Source organism: Mchenga conophoros, linkage group LG17 (genome assembly GCF_057382185.1).
Source record: "Mchenga conophoros isolate Kocher_MC1m ecotype Shallow Benthic linkage group LG17, M_conophoros_male_GT1.1, whole genome shotgun sequence".
Taxonomy (NCBI): domain Eukaryota; kingdom Metazoa; phylum Chordata; class Actinopteri; order Cichliformes; family Cichlidae; genus Mchenga; species Mchenga conophoros.
The window spans coordinates 6,044,707-6,066,280 of NC_140542.1; the positions used below are offsets into that span (position 1 = coordinate 6,044,707).

General features: G+C 41.7%; 1 protein-coding gene and 1 long non-coding RNA gene across 2 annotated transcripts; one reads left to right on the plus strand and one right to left on the minus strand.

The window, feature by feature from the left end:
- Positions 1 to 1,248: 1,248 nt before the first annotated feature.
- LOC146554963 (amphoterin-induced protein 2-like) lies at positions 1,249 to 5,404 on the minus strand. The gene is made up of 2 exons (XM_085252521.1): positions 5,264 to 5,404; positions 1,249 to 3,856 (listed from the first exon to the last, which is right to left on the minus strand). The coding sequence occupies exon 2, from the start codon at positions 3,771 to 3,773 to the stop codon at positions 2,259 to 2,261; it is 1,515 nt and encodes a 504-aa protein (XP_085108647.1). The 5' UTR covers positions 3,774 to 3,856; positions 5,264 to 5,404; the 3' UTR covers positions 1,249 to 2,258.
- A 142-nt stretch (positions 5,405 to 5,546) lies between these two features.
- LOC146554964 (uncharacterized) lies at positions 5,547 to 6,831 on the plus strand. Its single transcript, XR_014889276.1, has 2 exons — positions 5,547 to 5,675; positions 6,163 to 6,831. It is a non-coding gene; the product is annotated as an uncharacterized LOC146554964 (long non-coding RNA).
- Positions 6,832 to 21,574: the final 14,743 nt, after the last annotated feature.

The window sequence follows — 21,574 nt, forward strand, 5'->3', positions numbered from 1 at the left end:
GGCGCCAAATAACTGCCCATGAACTGAGAAAAGTCAAGCGTGCAGCTGCCAAGATGCCACTTGCCACCAGTTTGGCCATATTTCAGAGCAGCAACATCACTGGAGTGCCCAAAAGCACAAGGTGTGCAATACTCAGAGACATGGCCAAGGTAAGAAAGGCTGAAAGACGACCACCACTGAACAAGACACACAAGCTGAAACGTCAAGACTGGGCCAAGAAATATCTCAAGACTGGTTTTTCTAAGGTTTTATGGACTGATGAAATGTGTGTGAGTCTTGATGGGCCAGATGGATGGGCCCGTGGCTGGATTGGTAAAGGGCAGAGAGCTCCAGTCCGACTCAGATGCCAGCAAGGTGGAGGTGGAGTACTGGTTTAGGCTGGTATCATCAAAGATGAGCTTGTGGGGCCTTTTCGGGTTGAGGATGGAGTCAAGCTCAACTCCCAGTCCTACTGCCAGTTTCTGGAAGACACCTTCTTCAAGCAGTGGTACAGGAAGAAGTCTGCATCCTTCAAGAAAAACATGATGTTCATGCAGGACAATGCTCCATCACACGCGTCCAAGTATCCACAGCGTGGCTGGCAAGAAAGGGTATAAAAGAAGAAAAACTAATGACATGGCCTCCTTGTTCACCTGATCTGAACCCCATTGAGAACCTGTGGTCCATCATCAAATGTGAGATTTACAAGGAGGGAAAACAGTACACCTCTCTGAACAGTGTCTGGGAGGCTGTGGTTGCTGCTGCACGCAATGTTGATGGTGAACAGATCAAAACACTGACAGAATCCATGGATGGCAGGCTTTTGAGTGTCCTTGCAAAGAAAGGTGGCTATATTGGTCGCTGATTTGTTTTTGTTTTGTTTTTGAATGTCAGAAATGTATATTTGTGAATGTGGAGATGTTATATTGGTTTCACTGGTAAAAATAAATAATTGAAATGGGTATATATTTGCTTTTTGTTAAGTTGCCTAATAATTATGCACAGTAATAGTCACCTGCACACACAGATATCCCCCTAAAATAGCTAAAACTGAAAACAAACTAAAAACTACTTCCAAAAACATTCAGCTTTGATATTAATGAGTTTTTTGGGTTCATTGAGAACATGGTTGCTGTTCAATAATAAAATTATTCCTCAAAAATACAACTTGCCTAATAATTCTGCACTCCCTGTAATGCAGAGTCAGTTTGCTTTCAGTCTTCAATTGAATGGAGTCAAGTTGGAAATTATAGAATTATATGTTGGATGTTTTTTTGGTTGAACGGATTTATTGTAAGTTTGTTCGGCTAATTTTGTCTCGGGATGGTGGTGAAGGACACGAGCCCTCTTGTTGGTAGAGTAGTATTCCCAGAACATTTTAATATATTCATTATTTATTGATTTTCATTCGAAATGTCAATATTTGGTGTCCCTATATCAGTACATACACGTGATTCTGTGCCGTATAGATTTTTTTCCCCCACCCCAAAATGGCAGACCACAAATCTACGGATGACATACTTTTAGCTACATCCATCATTTATTTACAAAAGCCATGACAATAACAACAATATATCATCATGGTGTATTTTGGAAATGTGTTCTTCTTGAAGTAAACCACCCCTGTAACAGTTCATCAAGTGTTTTTTTTCTGCAACAATAGCAAAACAATGGGTTTTGTGTGTATTTTAGTCTAAGAAGAAATTTTTACAGATTCATATAGATTTTAAAGGTGAATGGCAGGCATAGTTTCATCTGCACAACATCGTTAAACAACATTAAGATAAATTCACAAGTACGACTGGCATGTTTCAAAGACACTATGCCCCACGGTACAAGACAGATGCTAAAAGAATGGTCATGATGCATTGAAAATGCAAGCACAATACCCAACAGCCGCCACTGCCTCTAACAGCTCATCACATCAGGTGTGAATATTTCTCTCGGCCCAATATAAAAAACCCACCCACATTTCTATCTTTGTGATCTTTGCTGTAACAATTTCCTGCGGTAACACTGAAATTTCCATATGAACTCTTAATATTAAAAAAACAGACACCACTTACAGTCGAGACATAATTGAAATTCTGCCCACAAAAGGATTGTATTTTCTGCTTTAGACCAAACACCCAAACCCCACAGTGCATAACTACTTCACAAGAATCACTGTGCAGTACTCACATCAAATGGATTTTTTCATGATGTACTGAAAGAAGACAGTGAGAAAAAAAAACTTGGGTTCATGCTGTACAGAAATGTGCAAAAGGTTCTTTTTCTTGCTATGCCATGTGAGTGGGGTCTGTGAGGGGCTGTCCCACTGTCCTACTTCCATTTTTAAGAATGCCCTCAGAAGTGACATGACTCAAGTTAACTGCTGCAATTTTGGTGCAGCCAGTGTCAGAGTCTTCGGTCTGAGGCTCTAAGAAAACCACCTTCTTCCCATTTGACCGCTGCTGTGTTGTCTCCACATCTCTGGGGTCTGAACACAGGATGATGGCTCGTCCGCCGCAGCCTCTCGAGTCCCCGCCGCGGCCATCCCGACACCGACAGGGGGTGAGGTAGAGGTAGAGGAGCACCAATATGATGCTGACCACGCAAGAAGCCAGTGTGGTAAATGCAGTGTTGAAATTTTCTGCACTATTGCGATGCGCTGAACCGCTGGCGGAGGTAATGCTTAAATTTCCAACTACCACTGTGACCTCCAGAGAGTGACTGGGATTGTAGTTATGTCCGCGGGGTATGACACACCCATATGTTCCAGAATCTTCCGTCAGCGCTTCTCGAACTTCAAGGGTGCCATTGGGAAGAACTGCGAGGCGGGCACTTAGATCACTGTTTGAGGAATTCAGTACCGTTGTAGGGGTGACCCAAAACACCACAAGCCCCTCCTGAGCAGGCAAAGTCAACCCTGGGCATGGCACTCTTAACCACTGACCAGGCTCTACTTGGTAGATCTGTGTCTCAAGGGGCATAGCTGACATTTCATGCTCCTTACAATGAACTCCTGACTTTGCTCCTTTTTTACATGGGTAGTCACCTCTGAAATCCAGTAGAGGGGGATACTGTTTCCACATCCAATACTCCAGCAAGGCAAGCAACGCACAGTCACAGACTAAAGGGTTTTCCTGCAAATAAATTCCTCTTTGGCGAGTGAGGGACAGGAGGCTTTGGACAGGCACCTTAGTCAGTCTGTTATATGACAAGTCTAGAAATGTCAGATTTAGAGGTCCCTCGGGTTCTTCATAAATGACTAGGGGGAAGACTGACAGCCTGTTTGTAGAGAGGTAGAGCCTCTGTAGGTTGCAGAGGTCCTTGAAGGCGCCTGGATCGATTTGAATAATCTGGTTGTCAAACAGCAGCAACTCCTTCAGTTCTTTCAACCCACTGAAGATGGATGAGTTCAGCACTGTCAGCTGATTGGACGAGAGGTCCAAGTGGAGGAGATGTGGTGTCACATTGAAGGTGTTCACGTCAATGCTTCTTATGAAATTTTTGCCGAGAATCAGCGTAACGAGCCGTTGCAGCGGTTGGGAAATCCAGCCCACATGCAGGGCAGTGAGTCTGTTGTGGCTAAGGTCCAACCGTGTGGCATAACCTGGTAGATCAAAGGGCACCACAGACAGATTGCATCCGCTGCAGGAAATTATATCACTGGCACAAAGGCAGGAAGGTGGGCAAGCGGCCATAGAGGGAGGGAAGCCAAGACACAGCAGGAACAGCACTCCTGCAGCAGAGGGATTGCAGCAACCCCTGACATTGGTCTTGCCTAAAAGTTCCAAGGTAATGGAATGCATCCTGGTTTTTCCTCAGGATGGACCTCAGGTTACCGTCTCATTAGGTGTACACATGTCAGGTTTATATAATCCTCAGTCTACAGCTTGAAGAGACAAAACAAGAAAAGTGAAAGAGAAAGACAATGGAAATTAATGCATTATACTACCTGAGAATAAAAATACACATAGTAGATGACGATATCAGAATAAAAGTGTTTTCTATTTAAAGTTTTTTTTTTAAAGGCACCGAGATGACAAGAGGAACACACAGTAAGACTGTTTAAGGAAATGGATAAAATAGGTAAAGGCATGACATGCATGCAACTCTAAAAATAATTTATAATCCACATTTGAATACAACAATGATTGCTGCTGGCATCACCCATACATGACAACTGGAAGTAAAGACTGGAACAAGTGTAACCTGATATGTGCACAGCAGTAACACTCCTCCCCTATTCCCCACCAATACAAATACAGTCTGCTTACTTCACTGCTCACAAGACCACATCTTTTGTAATAATGCATCTGTTTACAGGTTAGTATCACATTGTACACATAAAGAAAACAGATTAGCATATGTTTTTTTCCAATTGCTACTTTCTACTTGCCCCCTCAATTTTAACAAATGCATCAGTAAATCTATGTAGACCTTTTCATCCATTCAGAAAACAAGGTACCAGATAATATAAACACCAAGAATAAGTCAGAACTATTATTAATTATTATGTTAATCAAGAGTCATTGAATAATTCGGATACACAACTCTTCAAATCACCATAAGCAGCTGTTTTCCCTGATAAATTTCTCTCATAATGGTAATTTAAAGAAATGAGCAGTAACGCAAGAGCGGATTAATACCAGAGAGGCACGGGAGAAAAAAAAATAAATGAAGTCAATTCAGAAAGGAGACAGCCAAGCAATCACTAAACAACTGACAGAAATTAATGTGATAATCAACAAACATTTAAATAATTTCTTACGCTGCAGTGCCAATCATTCTGTGTTTACAGGCTCTTGTGCCACCTTTTGCAAACCTAATTTCAATTTGAAAACCCAGACATGTTTTAACTCAGAAATAAACAAGTGAAGAAAATAATCCCGTTCACTTGTATTTTTGTATTTATTATTTGTTACAGAAATGTATTTAGCTACTTTGGATATACGTTTAAATGCATATCCATAATCAAGCCTTACAAATATGTATTCTAAATAAGATTTTCTTTTACTTAAACAAAAACCTGATTTTTAGTTACAAATCTTAAAGAATTACTGCAAAAACTATATTAAATGCACAGAAAACTTGAAAAAGATAGTTTAAAAATATAGAAACGTGACCGTGGGTCTACATTATTGCCATACTTATTCATCTACAATGCTCGCCTGAGTTAATCAGTTATTTGTCCTTCCTGCTCTTTCCCCCACACACGGCTCAGCAGAACAATATTAACCGGCTTTTTTGCGACTTTGAAGGAACCAAAACGCAGACGCACAGCATAAACCCAGCTCACCTTTACATCCACATCGCTGCCCGTTCAAATCGTCGTGCCGTTATCCAGACCCGCTCTTTTGGGGGGCGACCGGGTCATGTTTCACGAGTCTTTCAAAAGCAACTTGGAGCTTTTCGCAGCAAAGCGCATCGTTTTCAACCCTCTGAGCAATCCACGGAGAGGTGCCGGAGCAGAATTGTTCACCTGAAGCTCGGGTTACATGTCACCGTGGGAGGGGTCGTCCTGCGAGTAAACACGAAACACAAAACAGCAGCCAATACAGCGACGATGCGAGAGTGGATGATGCCAAGAGGAGGAGACAGGGCACCCTGCAAGGAGAAGGAGAGGGAGAAGGTGCGGCAGAGGCAGAGAGGACAGCATCAGCACCACACACTCTGCAAATCCACTGCTTTATAGCCTAATTTATCAGAAGGTGAGTGCAGCTCAATAAGTCAATCATAACAATAACAATAATAATAAAAGTAGACTAGTATTTTAGATTTTATTGTTTCAGTTAAAAGGCGATCAGACGATCATCAAAGTATTTCCAGGATTTTCCATTAATACTTCCCGTTATTTCCCGTTTTCCCGTTTATCCATTTGCAATAATATTTTAAACATGGCTCAAATTGCATGTGTATTGTGAAAAGTGACAAAATGTAGCTCAATATTTGGGTTTTACAGAATTTGGAAAGTAGTATTAGAAATGTAATAGGTAAGTTTTAAAGCCCTCTTCAGGACTATTTAGGGTTGGATCAGGTGACCCTGAACCCTCCCAGAGGTACGCTTCAATAGGCCCAGGCTGCTAGGGGCTTCCTTTAACGGACTGATCACTTCTTTTTCACTCACCTCTTTATGTGTTTATACATTATTTTGCATTTTATCATTAGTTGTAATTAATCTCTGCCTTTCTTTCACAGCATGTCTTTTGTCCTGTCTTCTTCCCGTGAGCAGATGGCTCCATGAGTTTGGTTCTGCTGGAGGTTTCTTCGTGATAAAAGGGAGTTTTTCCTTTCTACTGTTGCCAACTACTTGCTCATAGGAGGCCATCTGATTGTTGGGGTTTGTCTGTATTATTGTAGGAGCTTTACCTTACAATACAATACATTACCTTGAGATGACTGTTGTTGTGATTTGTCACCATATAAATACTACTCCGAATAGCTCCCTGTTGGTTAACCTCATAAGTTTTTCCATTCCCAAATGATATGTTGAACCCATCACATGTCAGTTGTTTCTGTGAGCTGTTAAATGCAAGCAAGTGCCAAAACCTAAGAGAAAAAATAATAGAAAAGCTGTGGACCTTCTGTACACCACCTGCCCAGCATTTAACAGCTGATACCCAGGTTAACAATGTAGGAGACATGGCACTCAAAGAATTCTGAGGGCTATGGGAGATTCCTGTAATAGCAGATATGGTGTCACCCTGCCCCTACTCCCAAAAAGTCATGTTGTTGGGCACATGTGCACAGAAGAGGTTCACAGGACTTTTCAGTGAGTTTTAACTGACTGGTGATAATCTATTTGTTATCACAGAAAATATGTCAATTTTAAAATAAATTGTTTACCATCTTCTGGGCTAAACTAAATCTGTTTACATAATTTTTAATTCAGCTGCATGTCCTAATGATCACTAAAATTAATATGAGTTGTTCTTCCCCATTCCCCCATAAAACAAATAAAAAAAATAAAAGAACCCAAAAGAACCTACTTCAAGAAAGACTTATGGAAATTGTAGTTAAACCAATGCTGATTCGATATGGGAAACAATCTCCTTTATCTGCACTTGCCCAGTGTTTTGTCAACTCGTCCATCCACCCTGACCTCCTCTCTTTAAAAGTGGCTCCCATTTTTTATCACAGCCAGTAGAAGGTAAAACTGGATAAGACATCCCTGTTGTGCTTTCAGCTTTGGCTGCTGCACATAAACAGTGATATTTGGTGATTTTTGTGAAATCAGTTGTTATAAAACTAGGGGTGGCACAGTTGCCTCACAGCAAGAATGCCTGGTTTCTAATCCACCAACCAGCTGGGACATTTGTGTGTGAAGTTTACATGTTCTCCCAGCAATTGAGTGGGTTTACTCCAGGTCCTCCAGCTTCCCTCCACATCCAAAGAAATGCATGTTAGGTTAATTAATGATTCTAAACTGGCTGTAGCTGTGAATGTGAGTGTGAATGGATTTATCGTTCAAGACTATTTTGAATTTTGACCTGTGTAACACTATACACTGTGAGAAGTATAGCTATTGTTTATTCAGTAATCGTTAACCAATTAATCAGTGTGTTTACTGGCATATGTTTATGTCACAGTTATACCAAAGTAAACCAGGATGGTTAAGAATATTCACATTTATGACAAGTTTATTAGTGGTTTTACTAATAAATACTGAAATATCATAACAGATTAGCACTACATGACACTTTATGTTAGTTCTTATATAATGCATTACCTATTTTGCAAGTAATGTATTCCTCTCACAACAAACAGGGTGATCATGGTAGAAGTGATCTATACAATACCTGAGTATTGACGTGAGTTGTGTCCATGTTTGATTGTGTTTCTACTCTACCGCACACAGACCAGGAGAGCTTTTCTTGTTGCGTATGCTCTTTTGAGTTTGTCTTTTTACTGTCACAGGGTGTAAATGGACTCATGTGCAGACCAGAGATCCTTGCAAGGAAGACAGTGAATTTATTTACAAAAAGACAACACCAGGTGATAATATGTACATGTGCAAGTGGGGGGAAGGGAGGAGGTCCAGGGTTCCAGGGTCCGTGAGGGAAAAGGAGGGGGATTGAACAGACTCCAAACGTTTCCAAATTTCTCTCCTCTCTCCACCACAAGGTCGTACACGCCACACACTGGCTCGCAGGCGGGTCCAGGAAAGATCTGTACACAGAAACTCCAGTTAGAAACAGACTGACAGAAAGAAACTCACAGATTCTAATTTTCTGACTGCAGGGGGACTGACACTGATAGCTCAACGATCCAGCGACGAGTAGCACCGTGCTCGGGATTACGAAGATAGGCAGCAGGTGTGGAGATGGCAGGTGCGTGGGCCAGGGGCGGGAGCCCATAATGAGAACCGCCCTGGCAGGAGAGAGAGAGAGAGAAAGAGCAAAAACAACAAAAATACATGTTGCCTAATACGGGATCAGCTGATGAGGCACAGGGACCATGACATTTATATAAACCATCCTGCAACTGAAGTTGGATAGTAAGCGGTAACTTGCTGTCCAACTTTTTATAACTTTTGACTACAGATAGAAATCATTTGAAAGTATAGTTCAGAGAGTAAATCAGGCCTTCCTTGCATTGTTTGCCCACAACAGAAAACTTCAGTTTGCCTAAGAAGCAAAAGTAAAATCAGTATCTTCTAATAACTTCAAAGAGTGTGTTTTAGACCCAAATTCTATGCTTCAGTGGTGCCCAACACTCATTCTTCATCAGTTACCTGCAGTGTTGGGTAAGTTACTTTAAATTAGTAACCTAGTTACATTACTAGTTACTTCTATCAAAAGTAACTCAGTTACTTCAAGATACCCGTTACTTTCAAAGTAACTAGTTACTAGGGAAAGTAACTTTGGTTTTACTCAGAATTCTCTTGTTAATGTGTTGCTTCCGTAACTGGATACCCAGCGAGATTGCCAGTCTTCTAGCTTGCTTACTTGCCACAAGTGCACTGTGCCACCTACCAATAGAAAGGAAAAAATAATATGCATATTTCCACAAGAGAAATCCCACGCCTGGACCGTCGTTGATCGTCGACATGATTCTAGCCTACGTCACAGCATCATGTGCGCTTTTTACATCCAACACAAAAACTGCAGTCGTGGTGCTTTCGATTGTACTCAGAACTCGGAAATTCTGCCTTCTGAATAGGAAGATGTAGGTAACACCAGACTGCAGACGAGCTGCTTACAGGGCTGGACTGGGACAAAAAATCAGCCCGGGCGTTTTGACTGACCGGCCCGCCATTATAGGAAAAATCCTAAAGCCTTTGAATAAAAACAAACGCTGTTGTGACAGTGATGTACACTGTCTTGATGGTATATATGTATCAATCTATCAATCGTTTGTTGTAAGATTCAGATAAATATTTATTAAAAGCTAGATATTTTAAATGAGAATAAGAAAGAAAAGTACTTCTTTGTGTCCCCCTTTCCCTGTCAATGCCCTACCTGGCCCCCCTGGCAACACTTTGCTAGACCCGCCCTTGCACAGCCGCCAGCTACGTAAAAAAAGGATCCTGGTGTTATTTCTCAGAAACAGTTCATAACTTCCTTTCAACTCATTCATGTCATCTAAAAGGTAAACCTGTTTCTCCATCACAGCTCTGATGATTCAGTAAGGACATCTCCTGGTTTCATCTTCATGTTTCCCTCTCACCACATATCCAAACTGACATCATGACCAGCAGCTTTTACAGCTGTGGCTCCAGCAAACGTCAGCTGATACCAGAAATTAATATTAAATAAATTCTAACAACAGCTGATCAAGCTTAAACGTGCTGCTGTTGTTTAAAACAACCACAGCTGGTTTCTTCTTTCTGGCGCAAAGTGGGCGATAAACAAACAGAAGAGAGAGAGAAAAGCCGATCAGCTGATCATTGATCAGTTTCATGATTGAAGTAGCAACAGGAGACGGAGGGGGAGAATGAGAGAAGAAGAGGCAGCTGCAGAGTAAAGAAACGGAATAACTCCAGCTTTGTCTGTTTTTCATTCTAGCTGAAGTTCGGGACAAACTGCGTTCCTTTTCACCTCAATACCAAACGCGTGATATTTTCTCTGAATACCGAACGATTCCATTTTTTACGGGATGGTTGGCAACTCTAATAATTAACCTTATGAACAAAATAAAGTTCACTAACATCATAGCACCCACCCAGCTGTATAGAAACCCCGTCATGCTAGCTAGTACGCGGTACGAAAAAGTCAGCACAACGAAAGTAAACTCCACCTAAACTTGGTTTATATCTGACCCGGATAGACTGCAGGTCATAAATTCTTACCTGAAGTTCAGTTCACCTGACACTCGGGTCTCTCCTCCTCCTGCCTCCCCTTTCCCTCATCCACCTGCTGGCCTCCACCACTTGCTAATGTTACTGAATCTGTGGAAGCTCCGCCACCACACGAAGTAACGAATAACGAGCCTATCTAAATCCCAGTAACAATTAACGCGTTCCTGATTTTGGTATAATAACTAGTTACCGTGCTCGTTACCACAATAATAACGTAGTTACTGTAACTAACGCCTTAGTCCCAACACTGGTCACCTATCATGGAAAGAAATGGAAATCTGCACCACAAAATGAATTCCTCAAATAACTCCTAGGTCACATTAACCCAAGAAATCTGAGATCTCTAACAGTGAGAGTGACTGATACCCTCAAATCTTTTAAGGCCCATGCCTGGTAAAGGTTCCCCTGCGTATACAGCAATTTGGAAACTTTGCTTTTGTTCTTGGAAGCTTAAGGATTATAACGCCTGCTGAGATTTCTGAGCTGGCCCCATGGCAGCAGAGCTGTCGTAGCATTATGACGTTAATGGCAGCTTGCCAAGGACAATTTGGTTCATTAGCGATAACATCATTGTAATTAAACATCTGTGACCTTAAAGATGCCTGTGGCGTTTTCTCCAACGGAGCCTCTGCTTCATTGCTGCTCAGTCGCATTGCACAGCAAAAATGTGCGCCAGAGAAAGTGCACTGAGTTGTGGAAATATGTAAACAAGCAGCTGCAGCTCACAATAACTCCCCTAGGCTTCTTTTTTATTTTAAAAGAAGAGCAGCATTTTAGGATTTGCTTGTTGAGGCAGAATATTTCAGATGGCGTTAAGCTGAGCAAAGGGTTTACATAATCCCCTCTCTTTTAAAACTCCGTTTATCTGTAAAGTGTTGGAATAAAAAAATGAACGTATGAAAAAACCGTATGAATCCCCTGCCTTATTTATAAGTGAATAAATAATGCAGGGGATTCACATTTGGTCTGCTCCATTCTGATGGGGCTCAATCTTCTGAAATTTCTTTCTCTGCCTATGCAGTTTACCACAGCGTGTGTGTGTGTGTGTGTGTGTGTGTGTGTGTGTGCGTGTGTGTGTGTTTGTGGTTGTGTTGTGTGTGCTTTAGTTTGACACTAGCAGATGGAGTCTTTCATGCCACACAGAAATATTCTTTACTGTATCCATTTGTCAAGGTTGTAAACTCTAAGCTTGAAGCTCTGACAGCTTTTGTGTTTTTTTCCCTCTTGAGTTCTTGTTCAGTTTCCTGAATGAAGATGTAGACGTCCAGCTCAATAACTGGCAACATGAAAGAGGAAAAGAAATCAATGGAAATCTCATTTCTGAAGATGAGTCAATTCGATTAGGTGAAAGAGAAGTGAGAGTGAGGGATCTTATAATCCCAACTTCAGTCTAATCACAATGCACTGGTAATTATGAGCTTTCCACCCAGGACTCAGTGGGAGATAAATCACTGTATGTTTCCATGGTGCCGATCATCAAAGGGGATGGCTTCTGGGGATTTTGCCAAAGTGTCCATCTTTGCTCTGCGATCACTTACGTAGGTTGTTGATATGCATGGGACGGATGGTCCAACAGTTTTCCAATTACTTATTCATGTCCAGATAACTTGCTGTTAAAGATGCACAGGATATGAAGCATATTCATCATAAATCTCTTTTGGTTTTTTGTCTAATCAGAAACAGGTGGTTTGTAGCTTTAACCATTCGATCCGTTTATTAAACAGTATTAAAGCGGGCCAGGAACTGCATCCTACTCCTTTTCGAACATGTAGATTGTGTGGTGTATAAAGATAATCATGGCAACTCGATGTCTTCTACTTTGTTTTTTTCTGTTTACAACAAATTTTGTTTGTTTTTACTTATATATAAATGTTTGAAATCAATCAAACACTCAGCCAATGCCTGCAGGTGTTTAATCTCGCCTGGCTGTTAAATATTTGTCATTGGATCCATTTTGCATCCTTGATGTAAATTAGCCTCTGATTACACGGTTAGAACCAACACCAGCTGGGTTCTGACTGCTGGCTGAAGCCAAGCTTTGAAGAGTACTGGTCTAGATGGGTTTTAGTTTAGCTAGAGTTCAACAGGCCATCTGTCCACTCAGGGCTCTAACCACTTATTACTCTCAAGGGTGATGAGAAGAACATGGCACACTTCCAGTGGGCACTGAGAATAAGTCAGTTTCTGATGTTCTGCAGGTTACAGGACGTGTCTTATAAAAGGGTTTTTAATCATTTTGGAAAATATGTAGAATGCAGAATCTATGTTTCAATCTAATCTAGCTAATCTATTAGCTAACACTGCTGAGAGGACCAGTCGCTGGCTATGGTTAAAAAGGGCTGACATCACTTGGGCAGCTACGGCTGTCAGCTAACCGCGAGAGAAAAGAAAATGTTCTGCTCTTCTCCCCTCTGCTCTTCTTCCCTTTTCTGGGAGGCAGTGGGGAGGTAGAGTGCACAGCCCGATCCGGCGGGGAGGTGTGGGAAGCCAGATCAGGCACCCCCCTTCTGGCTCTCCTCTCTGCTCTCTCCTATCTTGTCCCTTTAGTCTTACTTCTCTCTATCACCTTATCTATCCCTTTGAAGAAGTGAGGCTCCATAAATGCAAAAGAGCTAAGTATTATTTCTCAGTTGCAGTGAATAGATAGGAGAAAATAAACTGTAGCAAACTAAACAGAAGAAGAGAAATAACAATTTAACATAAACCAGTGACTCTGGGGCCTGATCAACCCTTGCAGGGCCTCCTTGGATGAGGGTGTCTAGTAATAATGACCGAAACACCCGTTGAATCCAAGGTCCACTACTGACGATGTGTCCCAAATTTTAATATGATAATCTAGATCAGATCTCTAATCCCCAAAAATGGCAGATTAGCTTGGGTAAATAGATGAGGCACACAACGACGTGTGCTGCTGGTAAAGTTTCTGGGCTGCCTTTCCTCATAATAGCCATCCCTCAAAATTTTCTCCATTTAAAGCAATGCAATATCAGGGACTATAACATCTAGTCCTTTTACTGAATTTACTGAATCAGGAAATATGGGAAGACTCTTGCTTAAGATAGGCTGGAGGCAGGCAGGTTTGTTTAGCATTGCATTTAGTTTTTTGTATGACTTAAAAGCAGTACCTTATCAGACCACTGTCGTAAGTCCAAGTAGGAATGCCTAAAAATGTATTTTTCTAAAAGGTTTACGGGATGTTACAGAGATTGTGTTGTTATCAGTAATGTGGTTATTTATGACAGTCGTGATTTTATGAGCTGTAATCACATGACCATGTGTTTCTTGTGTCTGCAGGTATGTAGTGTAGTGAGCATCAGCCAAAAAAAGGGAAGCAACTTCAGCAACTCCTGAATGTAATGCAAGTTGTTACTGAGAGACCAACTTATATACTTCAGTGCTGTTATACTGCATATTTAATATTTATATGATTAACCACCTTAGATGGTGGTGGTGAAGAGTTTGCATATCTGCAACTGTTAAACACTTGAAACAGTCTCTAGAAACAGTTACCTGGAGAGGGGCTGGACTTTTTTCCAATTTGGAATGGTGAGTATGATTGTATCCCACAGGCTCAGAGCCATACCTGTGAGTTTCCCCAAGTGGGCCAGATGATTGGGTCCCTGTGCATTTGGGTTGGGGACTGTGGTTTGCACACATTTTCCAGGCATCTGACTAAGATGCCTCCTAGTTACCTTGTAGGTAGGTGAGATGTTTCAGGCATGTGGACACTCAGGACACACTGAAGAAATCATGGGCCTTGTAATTACAGAGGATAAAGTTTTCAATACTGCAGCTTCGATTTATTATAAGCGTTATACGTGCTGTTCATTGTGAAGATCAGGACCAAAGTGTAATGAAATAAGGTGTAGAGGCTAAGCCTACGCTTGAAGCCACTGAGGTGGTCGTTAACGGGGGTGACGCGATGTCACTGGTATGCATGAATTAAGTTAACAGTCCAATAACTCCAGCAGTATGTATCTTGTCCTTTTTGGTCTTTATTCCGTATCGACTTAGCATAACAGCGCAATGGTCACAAACTGTTTGCCTTCTCAATGACACACCTGACGCCAATTACGTGCGTCTACCTTTACATTACATAATCAAAACAGAAAAAGGTGACCTCTAGTGACCACATAAGGTATTAACCCAAGAATGGCTCCTACACCCCGGCCCCTAATTGAAATGGCTATCAGACATGGCAATTCTAATCACAAAGAAAATAAGGAGCCACTAATACAGTCTACTTTAGACCTATTCATTCACATAAATAAACATCAGTAACACACTTTTAACCTTGAAATGGGAAAGCATTTGCAAATCACTGAGCCAACCTTTCCACTTTTGCAACATGGTTTGGGGTATTGGTTCATCCCATCCCAGTTTTCTTTTGCAAAGCTCCTGCTGCATTCCTTTGGCAGGCAGCAGGACTGGTGCAAGAAATCCCTATGGATCGTAAATGGAACTTGATATTGATAACATTCCACGCCTAGTACAGGATTTTTGAGGGATATCCATTTTGAAGTTGAATGTATCAGTTTCCACACACCACTGCAAGCCCAGAGCTCTTTCTACCGGAAGTTTGTCTCTGTCAAGATTTAATTCTTTCAAGTCGTTAGCCCTTTGCTCCTCAGAGATACTTTGCAACAGGGTGCGATTGTTACTGACCCACTTGGTCAGTGTAAATCCTCCCCTTTGACAGAGTGCTGAAAGATCTTTGACCAAATCAATAGCATCTGAGGTGGAGGCCACACTCTTTAAACAGTCGTCCACATAGAAGTTCTCTTTCAGCATTTCACATACCTTGTCTAGGAATTCAGTTTTATTGTCCTCAGCTGTTTTTCTCAAAGCGAAACTGGTGCAGCTCGGGGAAGATACTGCACTGAACAGATGAACAGTCATGCGAAACTCAATTATGTCCTTGCTCAGATCTCCATCTGGCCACCATAAAAAACGCAGAAAGTCTCTGTCCTCTTTGGCAACTTTAACTTGATAAAACATTGCCTTTCTGTCACCCATAAATGCAACTGGATCCTGTCGAAATCTAAGCAAAACCCCAAGCAATGTGCTTGTGAGATTAGGACCTTGTAAGAGCTGCTTGTTTAATGATGTCCCCTGGAATGATGCCCCACAGTCAAATACAATTCTTATAGATCGTTTTCTGGGATGGTAAACTGCGTGATGAGGAATGTACCACTTCTTTCCATTTTCGCAAGACAGCTGCTGTGAAGGTATTTGCTCTGCATATCCATTACTTATCATCTCGTCCATAAAGTTTTTATATTCTTTATGTAACTGTTCATTGTTGAGAAGTTTTCGTTGTAGACTTTGCAATCTTTGTTTAACTATGGAGAAATTGTCTGGCATCTTTATGTTATCCTTTTTAAAAGGTAACTTCAAACAGTAGTGTCCATCTTCCATTGTTGCAGATTTTTCCATGATCTTCATGAACTTAAGGTCCTCCCTTGACAAACCCTTTTCCTCTGTAACCCTTTCATTAAAGTCATAGTTATATTGACTTTTCAACATCTCCTCCAGCTTACAAACAGATATCCTATTTACAACTGTTGGTGGGTGCTCGCTGTCCAAGTTGCATTTACCATTTTCCATGGGCCCATTTATGACCCAACCCAATGCTGTTCTTATAGCATATGGGCCATTCCCCTGGCTATAAATGACCTCCCATGGTTCCAATAACTTGGGAGCGTTGCATCCAATCAACAGGTCCACATTAGCCATTATGTGGGGGATTTGAACCTTTGACAGATATGGCCACCTGATCAGATCTTCTTCCTTTACAAAGTTATCCGTGGTGACAGGCATCCCTTCCTGTGTTAGGATTTCTGGAAGTTCATAGAAGGCATTGCTGCCTAAACCAGAAACTTCAAGACCAGTAAGTGAGTGGGCAGAGACTACCTTTTCTTGACCCATCGTTTGTAACAGGAAGTGAGTTCTTTTGCCCACAAGATTTAGCTTTTGCATGAGGTGCTCTGAACAGAAGCTAGCTGAACTGCCAGGATCTAAAAAAGCATATGTCTGTATGACATGACTACCTTTAACAGACTTTATTTGAACTGGCAGAATGGAAAGCAAACCGTTTTCTCTTCCGGCCCCTGTATGACCACAAGTTTTTACATTCTTTGAAGAGGAGGGCTCTCCATAGCATTCAGGGCTTACACCATTGTTATCAATATGGAGGACAGTGGGATGACCTTTACCACACGTTCTACATATCAAACGCTTAGCACAGTCCTTGCTTATGTGCCCAGCACCTAAGCAACCAAAACACAGCCCTTTCTCCTTTAGAAAAAGCATTTTGTCTCTGTGCTTCTTCTGCTGAAACTGTTGACACTCCTCCAGTGTGTGTCGTTGAGTACAGCAGACACAAGATGGCTTTACTGTAAAGTCATGGCTTGTTGTAGTAATCAGCCTTTCCGTGCTGTAGGTTTTATTCATGTTCATGGGTGTGGCTGTAGCAGCAAAGCTGTTCCCTTTAATTTGTTTGCTTGGTTGTGACTTCAGTCTGTTGTCAACTTTTGAGACGGGGATTGTTGACGTTACATTCTGAATGTCCCCAAACAAAGGATCTGAAAGAATTTTCACCTGCTTTTCAATAAATGCAACCAAATCTTCAAACCGAGCTCTGTGTTTAGAGGTTTCCAATATATCATATGCAAACGCTCTCCATTTCTCTCTCATTTTATATGGCAACTTGCACAAAATGATTTTCATGTTCATTGGCATGTCCAGTTCCTATGTTGCAATGTTTCCATGACATTACAACTCCCACGTAAGAAAAGGGAATATGCTTGCAATGATTTCACATCTTCATTTTTACTTGCAGGCCAAGATAACGCCTTGTCAATGTAAGCAGTTGCAATTTTATATTCATTTCCGAAGTGTTCTTTGAGCAGTTGCTTTGCTTGTATATAGCCTTGTCCTGCAGCCATATGTTGACAACTGCGTACCAGCTCTCTCGGCTGTCCTGTTGTAAACTGCTCCAAATAATACAAGCAGTCCCTCTTATTGGCCTTTTCTTCCACTCCTTGTTCAAACGCATTAATGAAAGAGATGTACTGAAGAGGATCACCATCGAATACAGGTATTTTCCTGGATGGTAATGACGATGCACGCTGATGCTGAACAAGGGTTGCAGTTATTTCATTTTGTCTTTGTAAAATGGTACAAATGTCCTCCGACTGTCTTTCTGCCGCTGTAGGAATTGACCTGGGTGGAGGATCCACATTGTGAAATTGCGTTGTGATGACCGTTTGAGCTTGTGGCTCACTTTCAATTTCCGTTCCTGGCAGGATCATTGCAGATATTTTGCTTTCAGTCTGTACTATTTGCACTGCAGGTTTATCTTCATTGACTGGTGTACTAGGCTTGACTGTGGCTGAAGCAGCTGTTTTCTTGATTTCCCTTTCATAATATGAATTCATAGCATTGGACGATATGTTAGATATACTTTGAACTTCAGCAGCTTGGAGAACAGCTAACTTTGCAGAAGAGGCAGAAAGCAACGCTTCAAGCTCAAGTTGTTCACGTTTCCTCCTTAGCTTTAGCTCTTGCTCCTCCAAAGCATGCTTCTCTTTTAAGACTGCCATACGAGCGAGTAATGCTGCCTTTTCTGCTTTTGCTTTGATTTTGGCAGAAGAAGTTGTGCTCACTTTACCACTAGATGAGCTTTTAGTGACTGAAGATTTACCAACAACATTTGAAACACTGTCCTCTGGCTTAACACCATCATCAACACCATGATCACCCTTTAAATGTAAATGTTCGCAACCTGACAACCATTCTTTCACTTCATAAGTGAACTCATCATAATGCATTGTTTTTGCTTTAAACCATTTTGCATGCTTTTCCTTTTCATCATCTGGTAACAAACACATCAATGAACCATGAATTGTTTTTGCTTCATTACACAAACCAACAAAATCATTGAATGATGCTTGAATCATAGAAGTTTCATTTTTTTCCATTGAGACCTTATACTCTCTTTTAAATTATTAAGCTTTATTTAATTTAGCTTTTCTATCACGTTGCAGTCTGCCTAGTCTCACTGCAAGTGCCTTAGCAGTCAATTTCACCACTCGTTTTTCCTTTTCTGGATGTGTCCCAGCCTTGCTGGCGTTGCTACTTTGCACAGCTGATTCTGCAGCAGGCTCCGGGGGCCTGTCAGCAGCTTTATTTGTGTCCATAGTTCAAATGTTCCAAAACTCAAATATTTATCAAGTATTGAGGGTTTATGCGCACGTGCGAAAGTTTGTTTATAAATCAGTTTTATTTGGGTTGACCACCAATGCATTGGAATTACGTCTTCTTAAATAAGTGTGCACACTTTTATAAATGGCCATTTATTAGTAGCGCTACTCATACCTTGCGTTGGGCGCCGTACTGATTCCGATGAAGAATTCTGAGTCCTCTCCAACATCCACGGAACAATCGCCAAGCATTCCACGTCGTCAGCTGACAGACCGCTAGTCCAGCTGTCCGCTCCTCGTGAAACCTCCACTTTCCAAACGGCATTCAGCTCTCCGCGGCGATCGATCACTCAGACTTTAATTGTCCTGTTTACGCCGAGTCTCCAAAACACCGCGGCGAAGTTGGCACAAACTTTTCCCCAAAGAAAAGCAGTTTGTGACTCTATTGTAGAGGCTAAGCCTACGCTTGAAGCCAATGAGGTGGTCGTTAACGGGGGTGACGCGATGTCACAGGTATGCATGAATTACGTTAACAGTCCAATAACTCCAGCAGTATGTATCTTGTCCTTTTTGGTCTTTATTCCGTATCGACTTAGCATAACAGTGCAACGGTCACAAACTGTTTGCCTTCTCAATGACACACCTGACGCCAATTACGTGCGTCTACCTTAAATACCTTTACATTACATAATCAAAACAGAAAAAGGTGACGGAGCTTGCAAAGAAAAGCGTCTGGACTTCTTTAAGTTGCTTGAAGACGTTTCACCTCTCATCCGAGAAGCTTCTTCAGTTCTAAGGTCAAATGGTGGAGAGTCCCAGATATAAACCTAGTGGGAGTAACCCCCCACAGAGGGACAAAAGGACCCCCTGATGATCCTCTAATCGCCAGGACACTGGCGGACACTCTTTCGAGGATGCCAATGTTCACATTTTGGACAGAGAGGACAGATGGTTTGAAAGAGGAGTGAAAGAAGCCATCTATGTCCACTGTGAGCGACCATCTTTGAACAGAGGCGGGGGTTTACGACACCAACTGTCTGCCATCTATAATCCAGTTTTGAGATCCCTTCCCAGACGCCTTAACGCCCACTCACATCCTGGGCCATCTGACCTCAGGAATTCGCATGATAAGGTGGGGCCAGGTTTCACAATGAACACACCCGAAACTCTGGCTGATTGGGACCCACGCCCAGTTTCACACCTTGGCTCAGGCGATTAGAGGATCATCAGGGGGTCCTTTTGTCCCTCTGTGGGGGGTTACTCCCACTAGGTTTATATCTGGGACTCCACCATTTGACCTTAGAACTGAAGAAGCTTCTCGGATGAGAGGTGAAACGTCTTCAAGCAACTTAAAGAAGTCCAGACGCTTTTCTTTGCAAGCTCCTTTGACTACGATGACCTGGATGACTGAGAACCTTCACAGACAGAAAAAAGTGACCTCTAGAGACCACATAAGGTATTAACCCAAGAATGGCTCCTACATAAGGTGTCTTATCTATGACAGAAAAAAAGAGACTGTTGGGTGAGCTATGTTGACTTATATCAACAGAGAGAGAGTAGAGCTGTTGTGCAACCAATAGAGCTGACTCTACTGGTTGCACAACAGCAACTCAGCCATGAAGCCATGTCAAATCAAAGAAAGGTTGCCAACTTTCTGGAGTCAATCACAACAGATCTCCAAACTTGTGGACTTCAGATTAGCGGGACTCGGTTTCCATGCATCCAAGCCTTACATCATCAAGTGCAATGCAAAGCATCGGATGCAGTGGTGTGAAGCACACCGCCACTGGACTCTAGAGCAGTGGCAATGTGATTGCTGAAGTGACGAATCATGTTTCTCCATTTAGCAATTCGATGGACGAGTCTGAGTTTGGTGATTTCCAGGGGAACGATACTTGTCTGACTGCACTGTGCCAAGTTTAAAGTCTGGTGAAGGGGAGATTATGATGTGGGGTTGTTTTTCAGGAGCTGGGCTTAGCCCCTTAGTTCTGGTGAACTGACTTTGTGGGAACAATTTGGGAATGGCCCCTTCCTGTTCCAACAAGACTATGCATGACTGCACAAAGCAAGATCCATAAATACACAAAGCAAATTAGGTGTGGAAGAACGAGACTGGGCTGCAGGTTCCTAACCGCAACCCAACAGAACACCTTTGGGATGAATTAGTGCAGAGACTGTGAGCCAGGCCTTTTCATCCAACATCAGTGTTTGACCTGACAAATGCTCTTCTCCTACACTCCTACTATCTTGTGGAAAGCCTTCCTAGAGGAGCTGAAGTGATTATGGCTGCAAAGTGTGGGTCAACATCATATTAAACCTATAGATTAAGAATGTGATGTCATCAAATTCATATGCTGGTGAAGGCAGCATAGCGTTTGCTCAATGAAATACTTGTACTTAACATTATAGTCAAAAGGATTTTTGTATTTCCGTATAATGTTGGAGGATCATGCTGGCTATAAGCCAGTCATTTGTTGACCAGAGTTGACTGGTATTGCACACTCCTATGCTGCAAGCAACTCAATAAGCAAGTGTCTCCAGGTTGGACAGAAATGTCAAATGCCTTGAAGTTTCACTGAAACACCAGCAAGAAACACATTCCTATTTTATAGATAAAACAGTAAGAGTACCTCATCTGAAAAAAAAATACATAACAGCACAGGACTTAATTGCAGAAATGAGGTGCAATTTTTTTTTTTTTTACACTTATTAACTGCCAAAGGATTTTCAAATGTGCAAATTTTGCATTTCAAGTAACTGTTGTAGATCGTAGCCGTCAGGTATCATTAATGGTCTCCATTTGCGGCACTCAAACTTCAAGGACTGAGTATCCAAACCTGAACTGTGGTTTTAAACACCAGGTGAGAATGAATAAATGCACAAATTAAAATTTATTCATCATGGAAAACCGCTGCTCCGGATTTAAAACCACTGAAAGGATCAGGTTGTGTCATTTCCCTGACATAAGACATCAAACAGAGGGATATAAATAGTGTCTTAATACCATGTATTAAAATTTCCCTGGCCTTCAGTGATTCATCTTAAACATCATCATCTACTCTAGCTGCTCTATGTACTGCTGTTAATGCCCCTCAGACACTGAAAC

Coding starts and splice junctions, on each gene's coding strand:
- LOC146554963 (XM_085252521.1), bottom strand. CDS start 3,773: ATGCATTCCATTACCTTGGAACTTTTAGGCAAGACCAATGTCAGGGGT.